The sequence below is a fragment of the Colias philodice genome, chromosome 29, assembly GCF_061535455.1.
Source record: "Colias philodice isolate Cphi_HAF_F1 chromosome 29, ilColPhil1 Martin Lab GWU primary, whole genome shotgun sequence".
Lineage (NCBI taxonomy): Eukaryota > Metazoa > Arthropoda > Insecta > Lepidoptera > Pieridae > Colias > Colias philodice.
In genome coordinates, this window is record NC_143114.1 from 2,350,819 (window position 1) to 2,373,959 (window position 23,141).

The 23,141-nt window shown below is 34.6% G+C and overlaps 1 protein-coding gene across 1 annotated transcript in view; it reads left to right on the forward strand.

Moving 5' to 3' along the window:
* Window positions 1-23,141, forward strand: part of LOC149475787 (uncharacterized) — a 32,864-nt gene that overhangs the window by 8,228 nt on the left and 1,495 nt on the right. Inside the window, exons 3-9 of the mRNA XM_089712854.1 lie at window positions 7,562-7,644; window positions 9,167-9,292; window positions 11,393-11,981; window positions 18,173-18,300; window positions 20,054-20,233; window positions 21,446-21,592; window positions 22,273-22,413. Coding sequence (XP_089568980.1) covers window positions 7,562-7,644; window positions 9,167-9,292; window positions 11,393-11,981; window positions 18,173-18,300; window positions 20,054-20,233; window positions 21,446-21,592; window positions 22,273-22,413 — 1,394 coding nt within the window. The remainder of the gene's footprint in view (window positions 1-7,561; window positions 7,645-9,166; window positions 9,293-11,392; window positions 11,982-18,172; window positions 18,301-20,053; window positions 20,234-21,445; window positions 21,593-22,272; window positions 22,414-23,141) is intronic.

Genomic DNA, 23,141 nt, shown 5'->3' on the forward strand with positions numbered 1-23,141 from the left:
CCTCTGCCTGCGCAATTTTTTGTAATTTAAATTTTAATAAACAATTCAATTTCAGTGGATGTTTTATCGATTTCCTCTTAATAAAATGTACCTACCGTACTAGGCTGTGATAAAAAAATGAAAATATTTGATTGTTCCGTCCTTGATAGGTTTAGGTGATAGGGTTGCTACTTGCTGCATTAAATAAAAACTCAAACTCAAACTTATTTTAAAATAATATTTTTTTTTAATAATATTTATTCATTGAGGCTTATTTTAGAAGCACTTTTGAATCATCATAGATTTACCACCGGTTCGGAATTAAGCAGTACATAGTAGAGCTGGCAAGAAACAAAAAAAGAAACGAATTCTCTATCACATACCGTCTGGAAATAAAAAAAATGTGTGCGTATACAAGTGTACACACGTAAGAAGTGAAACTTCTTTATGACCTAATTATTTTTCAAAAAATAATTTACTACAACTTTACAGAAATATGTCGAATGACGCGTGGTAGGGACTAGGGATATGAAAAAGATGGCGCGTACCTGAAAAATGTCACGCGTAACGAAAAAATGTTACACACACATTTTTTTCCAACCCCGATAAAGAAGTTTCACTTCAAAAATTAAAAAGTTACTTATCTTATGATGAACACAGTAGGTTACTATGGTACCTGGTACCATTTTTCCTCGAAGGCGTTTCCAATAATTATTTGTTTATTTTGGTAGCAACCCTGTTTGATACTGACAGCTGATATTGCACGTGGTTCATTTATGAGTGAAATCACGTGTATTGTATTAGTAAATTGTTTTGTTTAATTATTTAGAGGGATATTTTTTTTGCTTTTTATATATTCAAGGTTACATTTTGATTAATCTTTATAGTACTTTGGAACGCTTTTTCGTTGATATCAATCGACTTCAAAAAAGGAGGAGGTTCTTTATTAACTCAGGCCCCGGAACCACAGACACAATAGAAAATCTATTGTGTCTGGGACATGGGTTATACTGAATTTTTTATACTAGCCGCTCATCCTGGCTCGACTCGGGCTGACTCGGGAAAGCAAAATAAAATCTGTTATGTGACTGAGGAAAATATAGCTTTCTGCTGTTGAAATAATATTTGAAATAGATACTTAATAGTTTTTCTATAAAAAGATTAGTAGGTAGGTATAGTGACTTTTCCGTGAAGTTCGAGTAAATCCACATTTAGCAACGTGGGCTCCCCTACTATAATGTTAATAGTTTCGTAGTAAAGTTGTAGTAATGTTCATTATATTTATTATAATATTGATATATCTCTCTCTTTTGGTAGCCAGTAATTGTAAACTATTTGCGGCAAAAAATCTATAGCATGGATAATATAACACTATACTAGGAGTTAGGACAGATTTCCTATCTACTTACTGTGATATCTGTAGGTTAGATAGAAGAAACACATAGACGTAGGTATGTTCATTTGTATGACTCCTATATGCTCGATTTTTGCCTAATTAATCCATCAGTCCCCGGAATCACAGACACAATAGATAATCTATTGTGTCGCGCCCCGATCGGGGCGCTCGGTGGTCAATGGGCTAAAACGGTCAGATGTACAACTTTTTAGTTTTTTACACTTATCAAGGACTAAAAACTTTCTCTTGAATTCTTCTCTATCTATTTAAAAAAACGCATCAAAATCCGTTGTCAATTTTTAAAGATTTAAGCGTATAAGGGGTAAAGGGACATAGGGACATAGAAAACGATTTTGTATTATACTATGTAGTTATGTGCACAGATAATATAATAATAATACTAGTAACCTACCGATCCACTGAACACCTCCTTCCATAACCCAGATTTTTAATTCCCATATTTTTCAATAGTTCTGCATCGGCCGCGGACTGCCTAGGGCTGTATCTCTATGGTGCAGTCATGGGCAGGCTGCGGCTGGTGTCCCACAACACATTAAAGTTCTCGAAAGGGCCTCTGCGTATTGGACCTGTGTTCCCATGTAAGCCTTCCAAAGGACCGGGTACCTTCCTTTTGATGGTCCTTTTTATGGAACTGAGTTACAAAATACAAGTATCCTGGGCTTGTAATAATCTTTACTAATATTATAAAGCTAAAGAGTTTGTTTGTTTTTTTGAACGCGCTAATCTCAGGAACTGTAGGTCCGATTTGAAAAATTATTTCGGTGTTAGATAGCTCATTTATCGAAGAAGGCTATATATCATCTCGCTATGACCTACAGGAGTGGAGCCACGGGGGTGAAACCGCGCGGAGCAGCTAGTTGTGTTATAGCTAGGCCTATCCACGTGCGAACAACGAACGGGCAAATACTTTCGCATTAGTAACAACGCATATTCCAAGCAAAACACGATTTAAACAGTCTTCGCATAAATTTACATACTAATATGTATGTAGACTTGAATATAATATAAAATACTAGCGGCCCGCCCCGGCTTCGCCCGTGGTACATATGAAAAATAGATGTTGGCCGATTCTCAGACTTACCCGATATGCACAGAAAATTTCATGAGAATCGGTCCACCCGTTTCGGAGGAGTATGCAGACTAACATTGTGACACGAGAATTTTATATATAAGACTAGCGGTCCGCCCCGGCTTCGCCCGTGGTACATATGAAAAATAGATGTTGGCCGATGCTCAGACTTACCCGATATGCACAGAAAATTTCATGAGAATCGGTCCACCCGTTTCGGAGGAGTATGCAGACTAACATTGTGACACGAGAATTTTATATATAAGATATAAGAATATTAAATGACACGAGCACGTGTATGACATCGTGACCTTTGATATTGATATCAATGAATGATAAAGACCCATTAGGGTCTTAATTTCTTCATACTGATATTACTACTTATTATTATAAATGCGAAAGTGTGGATGGTATGTATGTCTGTTACTCTTTTACGCGAAACACACTGAACGGATTGATGACATTAGGCAGAAATAATTGACCAGCTTATACATAAAATAATAATAAAAACCAGCCAAGTGCGAGTCGTACTCGCACACCGAGGCCGAGGGCTACGAAAAAACCACAGAAAAAACCTATTTTTTATTATATTGTAACTCTAAAATGTATGTTTGAGCAATTTTCTGTGCTATAAGACACTGAAACTATGTTTTATTCATAGTTTAAAATAACATTAAGTATAAGTAAATTTATACACTTCCAACTGCTGTACCAATTTGCCACCATAAAAATAGAATAACATATTGAATTATGACGCTAAGCCTACGCCTGTAACACCATCACAGATAAAGAAGATTTAAAACATTGTGAATCTGTGGTATTTTTAGCGCGTGACGTAATCAATCCCATTACGATAGATAATGCAATTTAATCCAATCAAGTTACACAATATCATTGAATATTTACGGTCTATGCCAAGGTTAGAAACCCTATATTCCTTACATAAGGCGTATAAAGAAATTATCCAAGACTAGCTGTAGCTGCGCTCCTCGGTTTCACCCGCGTGGCTCCGCTCCTGTTGGTCTTAGCGTGATGATCTATAGCATATATAGCCTTCCTCGATAAATGGGCTATCTGACACCAAAAGAATTTTTCAAATCGGACCAGTAGTTCCTGAGATTAGCGCGTTCTAACAAACTCTTCAGCTTTATAATCTATACTAATATTATAAAGCTGAAGAGTTTGTTTGTTTGATTGTTTGTTTGTTTGTTTGTTTGAACGCGCTAATCTCGGGAACTGCTGGTCCGATGTGAAAAATTCTTTCAGTGTTAGATAGCCCATTTATCGAGGAAGGCTATAGGCTATATATGATCACGCTAAGACCAACAGGAGTGGAGCCACGGGGGTGAAACCGCGCGGAGCAGCTAGTATTAGTATAGATTTATAATAAACTAGCGACCCGCCCCGGCTTCGCACGGGTGCAATTGGGTGCAATGCTGATACTAAATACACTACAGAAAAACTTTTAACGTTGTATATAAAAACATAGCGGCCCGGCCGCGGCCTGCCGGTGCCGCCGCAAACGCTACGTCCCGCAATTTTTAAATCTGTAATATCTTCGAAAATATTCACTTAAATTATACGGTGTAAAGGGCCATATAGATCTATATTAAATGAACAATGTATTTAAGGTATTTAATTGGTTAAGGATTAATGTTGTATTGGTTAAAATCGCTTCGAAAATTAGCCATTATTTGTTGTAAAAAGTAAATGACAAAAAAATGTTATTGTGGGTTATCCATAAGAGATAGACATATGCCATCGCGGACTTTTCTGTAGACCTTTTCAATGTGTACAATACTTAGTACATTATTTTGATAAAACTCGTAGGGTTCAGCCTGCGTTTGCAATGTAAGCGGAAAAAATGTAATTATTTACGACATCACAATAGAAACCTCAAAAATAACAGTACTTCTCCACTATTTAATGGATGTTATTATACATATAAACCTTCCTCTTGAATCACTCTATCTATTAAAAAAAACCGCATCAAAATCCGTTGCGTAGTTTCAAAGATTTAAGCGTACAAAGGGACATAGGGACATAGGGAAATAGGGACAGAGAATGCGACTTTGTTTTATACTATGTAGTGAAGTCTAGCTTTCCGCCCGCGGCTTCGCCCGCGTTTTCAAATAAAAACCCGTACCCGTAGGATTTCCGGGATAAAACCTATCCTATGTCCTTTCTCGGGTATCAAAATATCTCTATACCAAATTTCAAGCAAATTAGTTCAGTAGTTAAGGCGTGATTGAGTAACAGACAGACAGACAGAGTTACTTTCGCATTTATAATATTAGTATGGATGTTATACAAAAGCTTGATTTCTATTTCTTTCGTATTTAATGATGATAAACTTTATGGTTTTAGCTTGATGACGTAAAATTTAATCATATTAGTTCTTAAACGGGTTAAAAGATTTTCGAATAATGGGTGTTTTAGAAAACTATAGGTAGGTAGTATAAATTATGGAGTTTCAGGTATTTAATCCTTTTAGGTACTTAAATACTTAGGATCTTAACGACGACGACGAGGATGGGTGGAAGGATGTATATTTGTTACACACACATACACACACGTAATTTATCGACGCCCCCTGACACAGGACAGTTTTTCTTTAATTTATAAGCTAGGATGGTTACAAGCCGAAATTTGACCTTCCAATTCTTGCTATACTGACTTCTAACTACTCGTGCGTTCTACTGCACGTATCGTGATGAAATATACATTCGTCATGTGTATTGTATTCGTAATCTATACTAATATTATAAAGAGGAAAGGTTTGTATGTATGTGACCCGAAAGAACATAGGCTACCTTTTATTGCGAAATATGTACTACGGGCGAAGCCGGGGCGGACCGCTAGTAAAAATATATAAATGAATCGTCAAATGTTTGACTGACCGGTTGGCTTAGTTGGTAGTGGCCCTGCCTTCCAAACCAGAGGACGTGGGTTCGATTCCTAAATCCCACCCAGGGCAAATATTTGTGTGATGTTTGCTTTTTGTCTGGGTGTTAATTATCTAAATATACCTATGTATTTATTTAAAACTAGCGGTCCGCCCCGGCTTCGCCCGTGGTACATGTTTACGTTTTCTCTACATAAGAACCATCCTCGTACTTCAAGGAATATAATAAAAAAAGAATTATCGAAATCGGTTCAGCCGTTCTCGAGTTATGCGCTTACCAACACATTTTGCGATTCATTTTTATATATAAGATAAAACTAGCGGTCCGCCCCGGCTTCGCTCGTGGTACATGTTTACGTTTTCTCTACATAAGAACCATCCTCGTTCTTCAAGGAATATAATAAAAAAAGAATTATCGAAATCGGTTCAGCCGTTCTCGAGTTATGCGCTTACCAACACATTTTGCGATTCATTTTTATATATAAGAAGATTGGATATATAGAGTAACAAACATCCATTCATCCTCACAAACTTTCGCATTTATAATAAGTAGGATAATCGTTGTAAATTTTAACCGATTTAAATCACGTCATATGTCTCCAATCGTGGCTTGTTAGCACAACTCGATCGTTGGTCGCAAATTGGAACTGATTGGAGCTATTTGTAGAGGGAAGAAGCAATTTGTGATTATATTGTAAATCCAAATATAACTATTTGTATTTATATCACTACATAGTATAAAACAAAGTCGCTTTCCCTGTCCCTATGTCCTTATGTCCCTATGTCCCTATGTCCCTTTGTACGCTTAAATCTTTGAAACTACGCAACGGATTTTGATGCAGTTTTTTTTAATAGATAGAGTGATTCAAGAGGAAGGTTTATATGTATAATAACATTCATTAAATAGTAGAGAAGTACTGTTATTTTTGATGTTTCTAATTTGATGTCGTAAAAAATTACATTTTTTTCGCTTACATTGCAAACGCAGGCTGAACCCTACGAGTTTTATCAAAATAATGTACTTAGTATTATACACATTGAAAAGGTCTACAGAAAAGTCCGCGATGGTATATATGTCTATCTCTTATGGATAACCCACAATAACTTTTTTTTGTCATTTACTTTTTACGACGAATAATGGCTAATTTTCGATGCGATTTTAACCAATACGGCATTAATCCTTAACCAATTAAATACCTTGAATACATTGTTCATTTAATATAGATCTATATGGCCCTTTACACCGTATGATTTAAGTGAATATTTTCGAAGATATTACAGATTTAAAAATTGCGGGACGTAGCGTTTGCGGCTGTACCGGCCGGCCGCCCGGCTATTTATTTTATACCCGTGCGAAGCCGGAGCGGGCCTATGTTTTTATATACAACGTTCACAATTTTTCTGTAGTGTATTTAGTATCATCATTGCACCCGTGCGAAGCCGGGGCGGGTCGCTAGTGTATGCTATATAAAACTCGGCATACCTATCGTTGTATTGTTCTTTATTTATTGAAGTGAAACTTCTTTAGGCGCGTTGAGAGTAATATTTCAAGGTGTCGTCATGGCAAAACCGTCACGTCATGGCGTAAGGCGACGATTTTGGTATCTTTGAATCTTGCCAAAGAAGTTTCACTTCTGACACGTGTGCTCGGTTTACACGCTCTTTTTTATTTTGTTTGTGATTACTAAACTCAAAAAATGAATAGAAAAATAGAAACCTGTCAAAAAGAGCATTCTTTAAGTTTTAACATTATATTTTCATATAGAGTATAGACAATCAAATCAAATTATTGCATTTTAATTTTTAAACATATCTACCCTCTTAAATGTCAATTGTTTGTTTTATTTTGTCATTTATTATAAACATTCGTCATTCGTTCGACAGCCGTCAACCGGATTAGTAGTTTTTTGGAGCATTAAAACAACACAAAAACATATCTCCAACTAGCGTCGCTCCGCGGTTTCACCCGCGTGGCTCGGCTTCTGTTGGTCTTAGCGTGATGATACATAGTCTTCCTCGATAAATGGGCTATTCAACACCGAAATAATTTTTCAAGTCGAACCAGTAGTTCTCGAGATTAGCGCGTTCAAACAAACAAACTCTTCAGCTTTATAATATTAGTATAGATTTGTTACATTTTAAAGTTATTCGCGTACATACTATATATTTTATATCTATTTATCTTTTCCAGACGCTGGTGCATATCTTCGTTCTGGAGTACAGCTTCGATTCTCATCCACAGACTTTTGACCACTCCGTTGCCGCCAATAGCAGGTAATAAGAAATATATTTTTTTTAGAACATATTAATGTTTTTAATTAGGTAGGTTTCAAAATTATTTTATTAGAGTATTCGTAATTCGCCAAATGTACTGAAATGCTAAATGTATGATTTATCATGGAAATGATGATATGATAAGTAAAAAGATGTAGCACTCTGAATGTGACACATCATACAAATGTGGCTAATGAGTTTCATTTTACATCTGTTTCTTTTTCGCTCACGATACTGAAATCATGCCATCTCACTTTGACGTCTAATCGTATGTGTACGTCGTCGATATATGCAAAAAATATACATAGTCGTATAAGTAGTAGGAAAATAACTACCTAGTTTCCTAATTATAAAATAATTTGTAAAAACAGTCACGTAGTTTTTTTTCTTAACAAACAACAAAAATACCATTATAAAATTATTAAAGTACTCAGAACTTTCGACCAAAACATATCAGTCAAGATAATGGTCAATTTGTCAAAATTCTTATCAAATGGACTATTTTTTGTGTAAACAAAGTTGATAATAATTTCATATAATTGATAAAAAAGTATTATATCATTTAAAGAAAGTATGTCAAAGATATCATTACACAATATTCGTGTAAATGTCATTAATGACGTCACCAATCGTTTTGTCATTAATCAAATAAGCTTACCTACTTTTTAGTCAATTAAAAACACGAAAATGAAACAATATTAGATATTGCAAATGATAAAAGTATTTTCTGACACTTGGTCTAGAAATATGGTTACTATTTACTGCGTTTTAATTGTACTTACTTACATCTATAAATTATTAGGATGAAAACTGTCCAAAAATCTGAATTTATAAATATAAGAATATCTCAGGAATGGGTCGTCATGTTATAAAAGGAATTAATAATTATGTACTCAGTGAAATAGAGACATTGAAGGGAACTTCTTTAAAAAAATATATATTCCTTTGATATCATTAGAATATAAATTTATAAAGAATAGAAAAAATTCGATCACGAGGTGGGACTCGAACCCGCATCCTTTCGCGCCATTCCGGGGCGGATGCCTGACCAATTCAGCCACTCGTGACCCGCCAGATTTATATTTATAAAGCATTTGAATGTCATAAAACCAAAAAAATATCAATTTCAATCATTAGAATTAAGTCAATTTTATTTTCTTTTATAATTATGCAACAGTCTTTGCATGTTCTTCTTACACATCGCGAAAAAACGATTTTATGGTATGATTTTTAGTATCTTATCCCCATGGGTACCTATCCAAGCTGTCAAAGCTACAAATAAGAGCTAGTAGACCCTATATCATCATCATCATCATCAGCCCATATACGTTCCCACTGCTGGGACACGGGCCTCCTAAGACTGTATAGGCCATAATCCACCACGCTGGCCAAGTGTGGGTTGGCGGATGACACATGTCGTCGAACTTTTGGTACTTTTTCTAGACCCTATATATACCTACCAATAATAATTAATTACCATACTTATTAAGTCAATACCAATCATTTAACATTATATTTTCAGCCACGAAACCCCCCAAAAGGCCAGCAAGTTCCGAACATTTGCATCCGGAGCCGCGGGTCGATTGCGTAGTTTTGCACCAACCGGCCAACCACGAAATTGACGTGATCTTCGTCCATGGGTTATATGGTAAGGTGTAATTATAATTTTTTAAGTGAAACTTCTTTAGACACGTTTAGAATAAAATTTCAAGGTCGCGTCATGGTAAAAACCATCACGTCATGTAGTAAGGCGTCGATTTTTTTTTGTTTCTTGACTAGCCGGACGCCCCGAGTCCCGACATCGGTTGAACCTGTAAAAAACAATAATTTATGGTTTATCTCATGAATGAACATCATGATGATATTTCTCGTTTTATTTTTAATAAATTAATATTGTCATTTTACTCATTAGGTATAGTACTTTCAATATCAGTTTAAGATTTTTTGATATCTGTTATAGTTACGGAATAATCGCCTGTGCACACTTAACGATTACACCCTGTTGTCACCGACCCTTGCTTGGACACTTCCAAAGTGAGAATGAAGTCTGTCCACAGGTCTGTCCGTTTAAAGTGGGTTCCGTTTAAAATCGAGTCTCAAGGAGTCGGTTACATACAAACACATACCTTGTTAGTTTACAAATTAACACCGGGATAGCAACAAAATAAAATATGAAATTCAGGAAAAATGTAGGTTTCTGCTGTTGAAATAATTTTTCAAATCGGTCCAGTAGTTCTCGAGCATTTACATAGCCTATCTTATAATTAATATGTTCTAACAATAAAAAAATAATTACTCTTTATAACATTAGCGAAAATTACTATATTGTAGAAACTCGCTCCAGGCTGCAGCTACAACGAGCAGAAAAAATATTTTTGAGCTTATTTGGTACAATCCCTACTAATATTATAAATGCGAAAGTAACTCTGTCTATCTATCTGTCTGTTACGCTTTCCCGCTCAAACCTCTCAACCGATTTTGATGAAATTTGGCACAGGCCTTATTGCGAACCTTTTTTATTGAATACTTTTTATTGCGAAATATGTACCACGGGCGAAGCCGGGGCGGACCGCTAGTGAACAATAAATTGTCGGCATGCTGAATCTATACTAATATAATAAAGCTGAAGAGTTTGTTTGAACGCGATAATCTCAGAAACTACTGGTCCTATTTGAAAAATTCGTTCTGTGTTAGATAGGCCATTTATCAAGGAAAGTTATAGGCTATATATCATCCCGCTAAGACCAACAGGAGTGGAGCACTGTGGGTAAAACCGCAGGGCACAGCTAGTAAAACATAAATATTTAAACTATTAGCTTTAAATATTTATGTTTGTCAGCTATATTCCTACTTTTCTCAAAATCAACAAAATTAAGTTTTGCCCAGTGAAGTCCCATGTCCCCAAGTGGAGTAAGGGGCAGATGCATTATGCATACATCTGTTTCACTGATAGATTTTCTTTACTACCACTACAAGTTAGCCAAGTCACTTATCTAGTCTAAATATATGTAATTGTTTTCGAAACACAACGTCATGTTTGATAACATCCATTGTTCTGTAATCTTTACACTTTGTCCCGTCTGTTCTTTATTGTGAAATAACGAACTTGCCTACATCCAAGTAAATGTATACTAATTTACTAATACTATAAAGCAGAGTTTGTTTGAACGCGGAAATCTCGTGAACTATTGGTCCAATTTGAAAGTTCTCCTAATAAAAGGGCAAATAGTAACCACTGGTCCAATATGAAAATTTTTGTAGTATAATCATATTAGATGTGGGACGAAATCGCAGGACATAACTAGTTCTGAACTTCGTAGTCTTAACAAAGACTTTTGTATGATGGAAGTAAAAAAAAATATAAAAGCTATTTATAGATCGATCCATCATATGTTTCTACCAATACAAGCTACATTATCTATGAATAATAAAATAAATTATAATTAAAGTCATGAAGGGTGAAAAATCCTAACGTTTAGATTTAGCAGAGGAGTAGTCATGGACACTGATAAAAAAGAACGTGCGTGCCAAGCACTCGTGTCAGATAACTAGCACAACAAACCGCAGGGCACAGCTAGTTATCTGTATTATTTGGCAAGATGCAAAGACGTGACGGTATTGCCATGACGCGACCTTGAAGTTTTAAGGGCAAAAATTCCTAACGTAATCGTATTGGTTTAGCGCTAGCTAGATAACTAGACAATAATAAAGAAAATACTATCAAAATAAAATTTAACTAATTTTACAGGATCCCTCGGTAACACATGGAAGCAAGGCGAGTGGAGATCAAAATACAAAGATGCACCACAAAAACAACCGCTCAGACGACACTCTGACAATGACGACAAACCAAATCTTGCAGACACAAAAAAACAAGACAAAGAAAACAAAAAAAGACAATACACAAAACTGGACGAAGCAAAACTAAAGAACGAACTGAAAAACATGCTAAAAGACATCGACGTTGATAACGTGAACGAATTCTATGAAGACATGAAGCGGATACTGCCAAATGAAAACATGTTTATAACAGAGAAATTTTATAATAATACGCTTCTCGACCAAGTTGAAATAGTCGGGAACTATGAATCTCAAGCGGATTTCGTAAGAGATCTCTTCAAGAGCAGCAATGAAGATGTTATAGGAAGTGATACAAGTGACTGTCAATGTGTTAGTGTGTGTGAAGTGGGGTGTGGGTGTGTGTGTGACAAGTGCTATTCGACCTGTTGGCCCCGGGATTGGATAAAAGTGGACTATCCGGGAGCTAGGATAATTTCTATTAATTATACGAGTGACCCGTATTTGTGGAGGCCGCTGTGGATTAAGGAAATAAAGAGGTGAGGCTTAATTTTGTACCAAATACAACTTGACTCATATTTAATTTTTTTTTAATATTTCAGGACAATTTTCACACACGGTACGATCTGATCCCATACACTGCTTTCGCTTGTGTTATGGAAACCAGATGGCTGATAAACATATATAATTTTAAATAAATACTTATATAGATCATCACACATATGTTTGCCCCAGGTGGGAATCGAACCCACGACCTCTGGCTAGGAAGGCAGGGTCACTACCAACTAAGCCAACCGGTCAGTCGATATTGTCTGACGCCAAACTCTGCCTACGTGTGTATTGGGCAGAGTTTTGTACTGAACGAAGATTACTGTCACGAAATACGTTGTATTTTCCGCTCCTGAGACATTTTTTGTCCAACTTGTAAGTTTTTAAATGAAAATGCACAAAATTTTAATTCTGGAACGGATCAATTTGTCCGAATTTGAACTTCTAAATCTATAGACCGCTTTCGTATCGCGATGAAACATACATGTACATATATGCTTTGTAAACGACGTAATGATAAACAAAATTAATAGTAGACTATTTACGGTCTTACTAATAAAATGTTAACCATTCGCTTTGCAATGGATTAATTATTGCATGGTTATTGCAATAACCTGTCTTGTTTTTATGATTGACGTTTCATGTGAGCAAGAGCAGGACACAGCTATGGTAGGAAATGGTAGAAATTTATCCATTGTTTAACTTTTTATTAGTAAGGCCGTTAATGTTTAACTTGCTTTATCAACCCTATAATTTTTTTGCATCTTTAAAATAAGTCTCTAAGCACACAAAAATACTCCTAGATACCCCTTAATAATTTGAAAAGTTTCATAAAAAGATGAATTTAGATCATGAGGCCAGAGGCGGGATTCGAACCCGCGTCCTTCGTACTAAAAACACTTGAATTCAAGAATGTATTCGCTTTTGTTTGGCAAATAATATTGGCAAATAAATGTTATTTTATTTTATTACTAGCTGGCCCGGCGAACTTTGTACCGACCAGTCAATGAATATCGTGTTACCTTTGGGCTTGGAACTATTAGGCTATGATGAACGGAATACAATGATACAAAATAAATATAGATATAGGTATAATGGCTTTTTATTTCGATGAATAACACATATAGAAATAGAATAAAAAATAATTACTTAAATACTTCATACCTACACGTGTCGGAGAAAAAATACCTATTGAATTAAACTACGTTTTGCAGCCTGGGATGCACTCGAATTAACTCTTTTCGTTCTTTAACTGGTGTCGACCACAAGTCGTTTCCTTTCACTTTAATTATGATAGTTCTACTTCTACCACTATCATCGGGCGACCGACGATGATACAGTGGGTAACCATCGTTGCCTGTGATGGTCTTTGCCGTCAATTTTCGTGGATACCTTTTGGAACACTCGCTGTACAAGCATTATGCACTCTCTGAAAGAGACGTTGTGTTTTTTGAAGCAAATAAGGACCATATACTGCCAGAGCATAGTTTCATTTGGACAAGACTAGAGACTCACATAGACGAATGCGCATATCTACACTTAAAAAATTACGAATCCATACTTTATTAATATTATAAATGCGAAAGTAACTCGGTCTGTCTGTCTGTTACTCAATCACGCCTTAACTACTGAACCAATTTGCATGAAATTTGGTATAGAGATATTTTGATTCCCGAGAAAGGACATAGGCTACTTTTTACCCCGGAAAATAGGATACGTTGTATCCCGGAAATCCCACGGGAACGGGAACTATGCGGGTTTTTCTTTGACTGCGCGGGCGAAGCTGCGGGTGGAAAGCTAGTTTTGTATAAAACTTTAATACGATAAAAGCAAATTGACACATTCCAGAGGTCAGTTATCTATACAAACTTTAGGTTTTAACTGTGATAAACAATTGAACTGTTTTTTGGAACCAACGATCATGAATTTACATTTTCTAAAGAGTTATTGTTATACTATGTTATATATGTCTAAAGAGTTATTAAGTTTCGTGATAGTCTGATCAAAATTGTGCTGATAGGAATAAGATTATTAAGAAGTTGTAGGTCATCGGCACATAAGTGAAATTGACAATGTTTAATTGAGTGTGTAATGTCTGCTGTATACAATATAAATAGGATAGGTCCTAAAATACTACCTTGAGGTAGTATTTTAGGACCTCTGGTGGCTTTCGTAGATTTTGAAAGTATGTGGTTGCCATTACGTAAAAGAACTTGTTGAGTACAATTTTCCAAATAGCTTTTAAACCAGTCAATAGTATTCGAGTCAAATCCGTAATACCAACGTAATACGGTAAAGTGTAGCGTTTGAAATTTTTTTTGATTTAAAACGGAGAACTGTATTTGTTTCTTCTCTGTTATCTCCTGGAATATTGAGAAAATGAGTATTTATTTTATCGTAATAATTGGTCGAGCGGTATTGTGGCGAAAGAGTAACGGACATGGCTCTCCCATTTGATAGCACTGAACTAATTAATAGCAGCTGTGCCCTGCAGTTTTACCCGCAGTGCTCCGCTCCTCGCTTTCCTCGATAAATAAGTTATCCTAACACCGAAATAATTTTTCAAATCGGACCAATAGTTCCTGAGATTAGCGCGTTTAAACATACAAACAAACTCTCAGCTTTATAATATTAATATAGACAGACAAGTCGGCGTCTAGTTTAAGAAGGTTGCGCAATTTCTTACCTATTCCCACCAAAATTATGCTTGCTCAGACCCTGATGCTACCAACACTAGATTATGCCGACGTTTGCTTCTCAAACCTTACTCAGGAGCAACTTGATAGACTCGTACGCTTACAGAACCTTGCTGTGCGCTTCGTTTTTGGGTTAAGGAAATTTGATCATGTCACAGCCTTCCGGAAGCAGCTTCAGTGGTTACCCTTACGCCTTCGTCGTAACGCTCATGTCCTCTCTCTCCTTTACTCCATCCTATTTGATCCCCGTATCCCGTGCTACTTAAAAGATAATTTTGAATTTTTATCTGCCAGGAGTTTGAACCTACGATCTAATGATAACCTAATGCTAAGTATTCCAGTGCACCATACTAATTTCTACAACGCCTCTTTCACCGTAAAAGCCGTTCAACTCTGGAATGACTTACCTACTAGCATTAGGAAAGCACAAACGCTTCACTCTTTTAAAAATATGGTTAAGTGTCACTATTTGCAAACCTGTAATTATTTTTATTATTAATTATTGTCATCTCTTTTTTCTTGCTTGTTTTTTTTACTGCTTATTTTCATTTGTTTTTGCCCTTTTGATTTATTTCTTTTGTTTTTTTAGAAGTTTTTTAGTTATAATTTTGTTGTTGTCTTTTATTTTATAATGTGATGTCTTTTTTTTATTTCTATTGTGTACATAATCTGCCTTAATTTTCTCTTTTTTTTTCAATACATTGGTTGCTCGGGTTGCTTGGAAGAAATTGCTTGAAGCAATAAAGCCGCCCTTTGCATCAAATGTCCTGTCTGTGTGTGTGAATTGTGAAATTTGTATTTATGTTTTGTATGCAATAAAGATTATAAATTTATATAAATTAAACAATAGATAAATAACATAAGTGACGTTATCTGATTAAATTCCGGTCCGAGGCAAAGGCCTAGGACCTCCAAAAATAATGTTTTACGGGCTTAGATGTTGTCGCGTGATCTTACAAGTAAGACATATTTTATGAAAATACAAATAAATTTCGACAGCGGGATGTAAAGTGAAGCTAACGGCATCTATTGATCTGTCTTTACAACCATTTTACATTTTTTTTTATTACCACGACATCTATCGAAATAAGGATGGTACTTATAGCCGTGCCGCTTTTATGCTCGACTTTTTTGTAGTAGAGCGTTTTAAAAAAAAAGTATACCATGACTGAATTTATGGATAAATTTTAAAAAATCACAACTACCCTTGGATTACTTAGGTGTAATAATCGATAACAGATTCAACTGGAGGATGCACATTGAAAAGGTGTGCAATAAACTTCGATCTTTTCTGGCAGTCTTGTATATTATTAAAAACAGATTACCATATAAAACAAGACTGTTGCTGTACAATGCTTTTGCTGATTCTATAATATCATACGGCCTAAGTAGCTATGGTAGGACTTATAAAACATATATGCAAAGGATTCTGAACATACAAGTTCGAATTCTCAAAAAAATTGTGTCGCCGCAAATAAAAATAAAATTTAAAAATGACATACCTAAACTTTTCAAACATTGCAGTGTCCTGCCAATTAATTATAAATTTGAATTTCAGTTGCTCAAAGAAAACTTCTTCAACACAAAATATCAAACATTAAATTCACACTCTTACCATACACGGAACACTACTCTTAATAAATTAATTAAACCATTCACAAAAAACATGTATGGCCAACGACGTACCGCGTTCTTGTTACCAGATATCTTGAATGGGTTGGATATTAATTTAAGAAATTGTATTACCAAAATAAACATAAAACGTAAACTTAAGCAATATTATCTAGACAAACTGTAGTTGATGTTATAGTTATAAGTATCTATAAAAAAAACTGTTATTTTTGTGCAATCTTTAGACTCAATTTATGTATTCTACAGTTAAACCGAAATTGTTTTGTTTAAATTATTGTATACGAACATTACTATAAACCTCAGTGGTTTTTTAATTCACAACTGTAGGACTAATATATCTGTAAACCTATTTTGTTTCTGATAATAAAAAAAAAAAAATTACATATAATATCAAGTTATTAATGAGACGCAGGGATAGTGCTTATACTAGAGCTAAACAGTCACAAATCTTACTACAATCGACTACAAACCTAGTACAATCGAATAGAATTGAGAAACACTCATTTTTATTCAGTTAGCAGCGAACTATATAACTACGACCCTACGTTTCCCCCCACCTCTTTGGGGTACAAACGAAATAAAAAGCGGTACGTTCTGGTACAAATCTAGTACAATCGAATAGAATTGAGAAACACTCATTTTTATTCAGTTAGCAGCGAACTATATAACTACGACCCTATGTTTCCCCCCACCTCTTTGGGGTACAAACGAAATAAAAAGCGGTACAATCCGGTACAAACCTAGTACAATCGAATAGAATTGAGAAACACTCATTTTTATTCAGTTTGCAGCGAACTATATAACTACGACCCTATGTTTCTCCCCACCTCTTTGGGGTACAACGAAATAAATAGCGGTACAATCCGGTACAAACCTAGTACAATCGAACATAATTGAGAAACACTCATTTTTATTCAGTTAGCAGCGAACTATATAACTATGTTTCCCCCCACCTCTTTGGGGTACAAACTAAATAAACTAAAATTTTTATTCAGTTAGTTGCCAACTTCACATAGGTGCTTTTTTAAAATAGCGGACGGTGAAAGTAAACGATAATTTTGCCATTTATAAAATTCAAATAGTAATATAAAATTTGTAAGTGGCATTAGTTATTAGCCGTGATAAACCCGACATGTCCGGTCGGTACCACTTTTTAAGATATTTTTGGAAATCAAATTGCTTTTAAACGATTATAAGGCCTTAATTATGAACTACATGCGACGATTCGCAAATAAATGTACTTTTAAACGACACTAAAACTTATGGTACCTTGGTATAATACTTTTTAGAATCGCCTCTCTACCGACCCGAGTCCCGAACGCGGGCACTTTATTAGGTTATTTTTTTATTAAGGATATTTTTGTTTTGGTTGGCACCGACTTCAAAAATAACTTAGGAAACCTTTTCGTTTAATCTTTAAAGTAATTAAAATAAAAAATAATATCATTATTATCATTTAATATTATTTTCTACTTTTCAGTTTAAATTTGTACATATAGGTATAGTCTTGAAGTCGGTTTTTGTTTTTTTTTTTAAATTTACTTTATTACTTTTTAATTATTTTACACATAATACATTTTTGAACGCATGAATGTCAAACATTATTTTCCGTATTTGACAGGATTGACAACTAATGATTGACATGTACGAAAATCAAAATTTTGGGAAAATATTTATTCGTCTAGTTTTTGTTGTTTTTATGATTTATTCTGCTATTCTGGGCGGTGACAAATCCAACAAATCCAAAACCATGAAAATTGGTACAGCAGATCTCGAGTTATAAGTGTTGGAACATACAGACTTTATTTTATATATTATTATATATTATATATAGATTATTTGTTTAATTTCAGGTTACGACTACACGAAAGGGCTGAACAAATGACGTCACAACTTTTAGATCTCGGAGTAGGTGAGAAACCCATTATTTGGGTCGGACATTCCAAAGGAGGTTTATTTATTAAACAAATATACTGTGAAGGTAAAAAAATGTTAAAAAAAAATGTGTGCGTGTAGTAGTGTACACACGTAAGAAGTGAAACTTCTTTATGACCTTTTTTTTCAAAAAATAATTTACTATATGCAACTTTACAGAAATACGTCGAATCACGCGTGGTAGGGATAAGAAAAAGATGGCGCGTAACGGAAAAATGTTACACTAAATTTTTTTCCAACCCCGATAAAGAAGTTTCACTTCAAAAATGTTTTATTTAAAAAAGTAAAAATTTTGCCATGAATTCATGAAAATACAAGTCACTTTTTAGATTTTGGTAAATGCATTTCATCAAAATCGGTTCAGTCATTTAAAGGTAATTGACAGGAAACAAACAGATGCAGAGATAAACTTGAAAGGTTATCTTTTTTGGTAAATATTTTCAAATCTGTTTGGTCGCTGTTACATTCTTCTTCCAACTTCCAAACATAAAATATAATTATTTAATGTTTTTGAAGTGAAACAAATAAAACGAGTGAAACTTCTTTATCGGGGTTGGAAAAAAATTGGTTGTCTGTAAAGTCGGTTTACTGACGATAGTTGAACGTGACAACGTCCGATTGTGCTTCTTTGTCGCTCGTTCCGCGCTCTCGCTCGCACTTCAAGCCTTACATGGAACGCCTCAGATGAGTCAGAGCGAAGTAACGCCGCATGAGTCATGTTTTTTCGTGCGTGCAGCCGGCTTTATCGAATTATAAGACGTTGTCACGTCAAAAATTTAGTGTAACATTTTTTCGTTACGCGTGACATTTTTCGTTACGCGCCATATTTTTCTTACCCCTTACACGCGTGATTCGACGTATTTCTGTAAAGTTGCATATAGTAAATTATTTTTTGAAAAATTAGATCATAAAGAAGCGTATTCATAATATGGTATTAATTAGCATTATGGTATCTTATTTGTGTACTCCACGAATTATATTTATTTATCACTTTGTCCTTATTTATTATTATTATGCAGTACTTAAAGCAGCTGACATTCTGGATGTCATAAGGGGTCACTGAAAATCAGTGCTGAGGTATTATGCCTCAGGTATCCTGAGTGGCTTCCTTTTTTAGCGCATGCAACCACACATATATTTATGTCTTCTATTACATATTATTTAAAATTTACAATGCTATTTTATATGTGTGTTGTGTGTGTTGGAATAAATGTTTTCTTTCTTTGTTTTCTTTCTAATAACATAGTACCCTAAAGCGTCACATTACCGAGATATTTGGAGGTAAACAACGACAAACACTAAAAATTGACTTATTACGTGTCTATATGCATAATATTATCTCCAAATAATCACTCCCAGGTAGATTATTATTATTAACAGTTTATTGGAAGAAAGTAGGTACATTCATTACTTAAAAACATACATTACATTCACAGATTACATTAGGTACATAAAAATGTAAGTAAGTTTTTGTTCGTCTATGTGTTCTCTATCCATACATACCACTTTAATCGTGCGCCGCGATTTTGAAAAAAAATCAAAATGGCGGCGGGTCGATATGCCAGCGTCCATACAAAAAGTTTCAAACCCCTTTGTGTTTTATTGAAGTGAAACTTCTTTAGGCGCGTTGAGAGTAAAAAATCGCGTCATGGCAATACCATCACGTCATGGAGTACGACGATTTTGATATATCTTTAAATCTTGCCAAAGAAGTTTCACTTCTGACACGTGTGCTCGGCACACACGCTCTTTTTTTGTTCCTACTCTAAAATTAATATTTTGGTTCTTTTTCATTTCAGCATATGATGCATATATGAAAATAACCAAAGAAAATGAAATAAATGAAGATAATGATAGAATGGAAAATGAAATGAATGAAGATTTAAATAATGAAATGATAAATATTAATTGTGATAATGATAAATGTATGAAGAATGAAAGACTTGTTAAAAATAATGATGAAATGGATTTTAATGAAGGTAAAGTATGTTTTTTATACATATAATTAAATTAATAATTATTAGAGAGAATCCCTGATATTTAATTGGTAATTACATATTTTCTTATGGAAGTAAAATTACTTATTAAAAACTAGCTTTCCACCCGCGGCTTCGCCCGTGCAGTCAAAGAAAAACCCGCATAGTTCCCGTTCCCGTGGGATTTCCGGGATAAAACCTATCCTATGTCCCGTGCTAAAAAGTAGCCTATGTCCTTTCTCGGGTATCAAAATATCTCTATACCAAATTTCATGCAAATTGGTTCAGTAGTTAAGGCGTGATTGAGTAACAGACAGACAGACAGAGTTACTTTCGCATTTATAATATTATATAAGTATGGATATAAATTAAAAAGGATCAAAAGTTCTAATCCAGCTAATAATCATTATAGAAAGAAAGAAAGAAAAAGATTTAATTGACAACACAGCGTGACACATCAAAAAGTAGACAATAAAGAAAAGAATACATACAAATAACACAAAAAATTCAACACAAAAAAAATAAAAAATATTAAAACAAATTGTGCCCGCAGTACCGCCAAAAAGGACCTAGTTCAGCTTGTGCCAGGCATGAGCCTAGCGCTGGTTTTCAACTAGAACCTAGTTTCGACTCACGGACTCATTATGTCAAATATCATCCAAATACAGTCATTCGCTGTTTCACTGTTCTAGAAGGAATTTCATAGAAATATCTAATTTTTAGCCTCGTATTAATAGAGAAGAATTTTTTTGAAAATTTTTTTTTATTTGATTTTTTATGAAAAATAATTCAATTTATGCTATAATCTAAATTCAGTTTTTTTAACGTATCTGAAATTAAGCTGATCAATTTTTATTTATTTCATTCTGAATAACACTTTTTTACCTTTTTACATATCTGATTTAACGACAAAACCCTATAATTTATCTATTCACATATATTCATACAGTACTTACAAAAATGTTATCCTACTAATATTATAAATGCGAAAGTTTGTGAGGATGTGTGTGTGTTTGTTACTCTTTCACGCAAATACTACTGAACCGATTACAATGAAATTTAGCACACATATAGAGGGTAATTTGGATTAACACATAGGATAAGTTTTATCCCGGAAATCCCACGGGAACGGGAACTATGCTGGTTTTCCTTTGAAAACGCGGACGAAGCCGCGGTCGGAAATCTAGTTTATTTATATTTTATATTATATTCCAGAACACATAGAACCATCTAGAAGGTCATCTCTCTACCAGAACAGCCTCGGCTTCATGTTCTATTCAGTACCACATCGCGGATCACCCTTGGCCGATATCAAAACGCCCATCACGGCACGAAGTATAGAATTATTGGAGATTTGTAATAGTAAGTATATTTTATAATTTATCAATTGACATTTCTAAATGTTTATCTACTGATAAAACTTCTTTAGGCGCGTTGAGAGTAAAAAAATCGCGTCATGGCAATACCGTCACGTTATGGAATAAGGCGACGATTTTGGTATCATATAATTGCCAAAGAAGTTTCACTTCTGACACGTGTGCTCGGCGCACACGCTCTTTTTTTGTTCCTACACTAAAATTAAAAAAAAGAGCGTGTGTGCCGTGTGTTCGTCAGAAGTGAAACTTCTTTGTCAAGATTGTCGCAACCTTGAAATTTTACTTTCAACGCGCCTAAAGAAGATTTTTAACTTTTTTCTTTTTAACACCTGTAAGTTTGGTGCTTTTTATTATTATTTTGTTAATATTTTTAATTTAAACGCATATCTTCTTTTACTATATAAAAATAAGTCGGGTTTTCCTTCCTGACGCTATAACTCCAGAACGCACGAACCGATTTCCACGGTTTTGCATTCGTTGGAAAGGTCTTTGGCTTTGTGAGGTTTGTAGCAAAAAAAATTCAGGAAACATTTCAAAAGAAAAGCGGGAAAACCGGGAAAATCATTTATCACATACAGCGCCTTGTGTAACATTTCGTTTGGTATTTAAACATAAGGTTCGCTAGTTTTATACAAATTTGAGATTAATATTAACTAAATATTTCAGACTGCTCTCTCCTCCTGACCCTCCAAGAGCGCTGGTTAACCGCGACACAACCAACACAGCCCGCGGTACGAAGCCTCGTGGAGACTTGCCGTACGCTTATGTCTGTGCTGTGGTTAAGGATAGTGAGCGTGGATTCTGCTGGTAAGTTGGAGGAAGGGAAAAAGTGGGGAAAAATAAGAAAATATACCAAAAAATAAGCAAAAAATGTCAAAAAATGTGGAAAAATAATTATTTTGTGACAATATAAATTCTGTCGATTTCATTTTTTGTTAATAACAAAAAATACTTAATCAGAATTAAAAATAATGCATTACTTTAAATATAAAACTGATAAAAATAAAACAGAATGAAAAATTAATTAATTAAATGTTTAGGCTTTTTCGACATTCTAATAATTAAAAATCTATCTGTCTTACCACAAAATCTTTAGACAGGGTTTAACTTTAAGCGCGGGTTCTCTTTAATCTGGTTTTGTCGTATTTCACATAGTTAGACAACTTTGAAAGTGACAGATCCCTGGTTTAAAGTTAGACTGTGTTTAAATTGTTTTGTGGTAAGAGTTAAGACCAATAATACCATATAAAATTATATGTACCATATAAAGGGGTTTGGGTAAAGTTGGCGTCGCGTCGTGATGAACTTTCGCGGCCAGTGATGAAACTTGGATAATTTAAAAGAGCAATATATTGTGAACAAAAGTTATTATGGACACAAACCTCGAAACGTATTAGGAACAGAGATATTTTTTTTATATTCATTGACCTAGAATCTAGATGATTTATTATAAGATTTTTCTGACAAGTTTCATCACTGACCGCGAAAAGTCATCACGACGCCACTAGCCCATACAAAAGTACCCAAACCCCTTT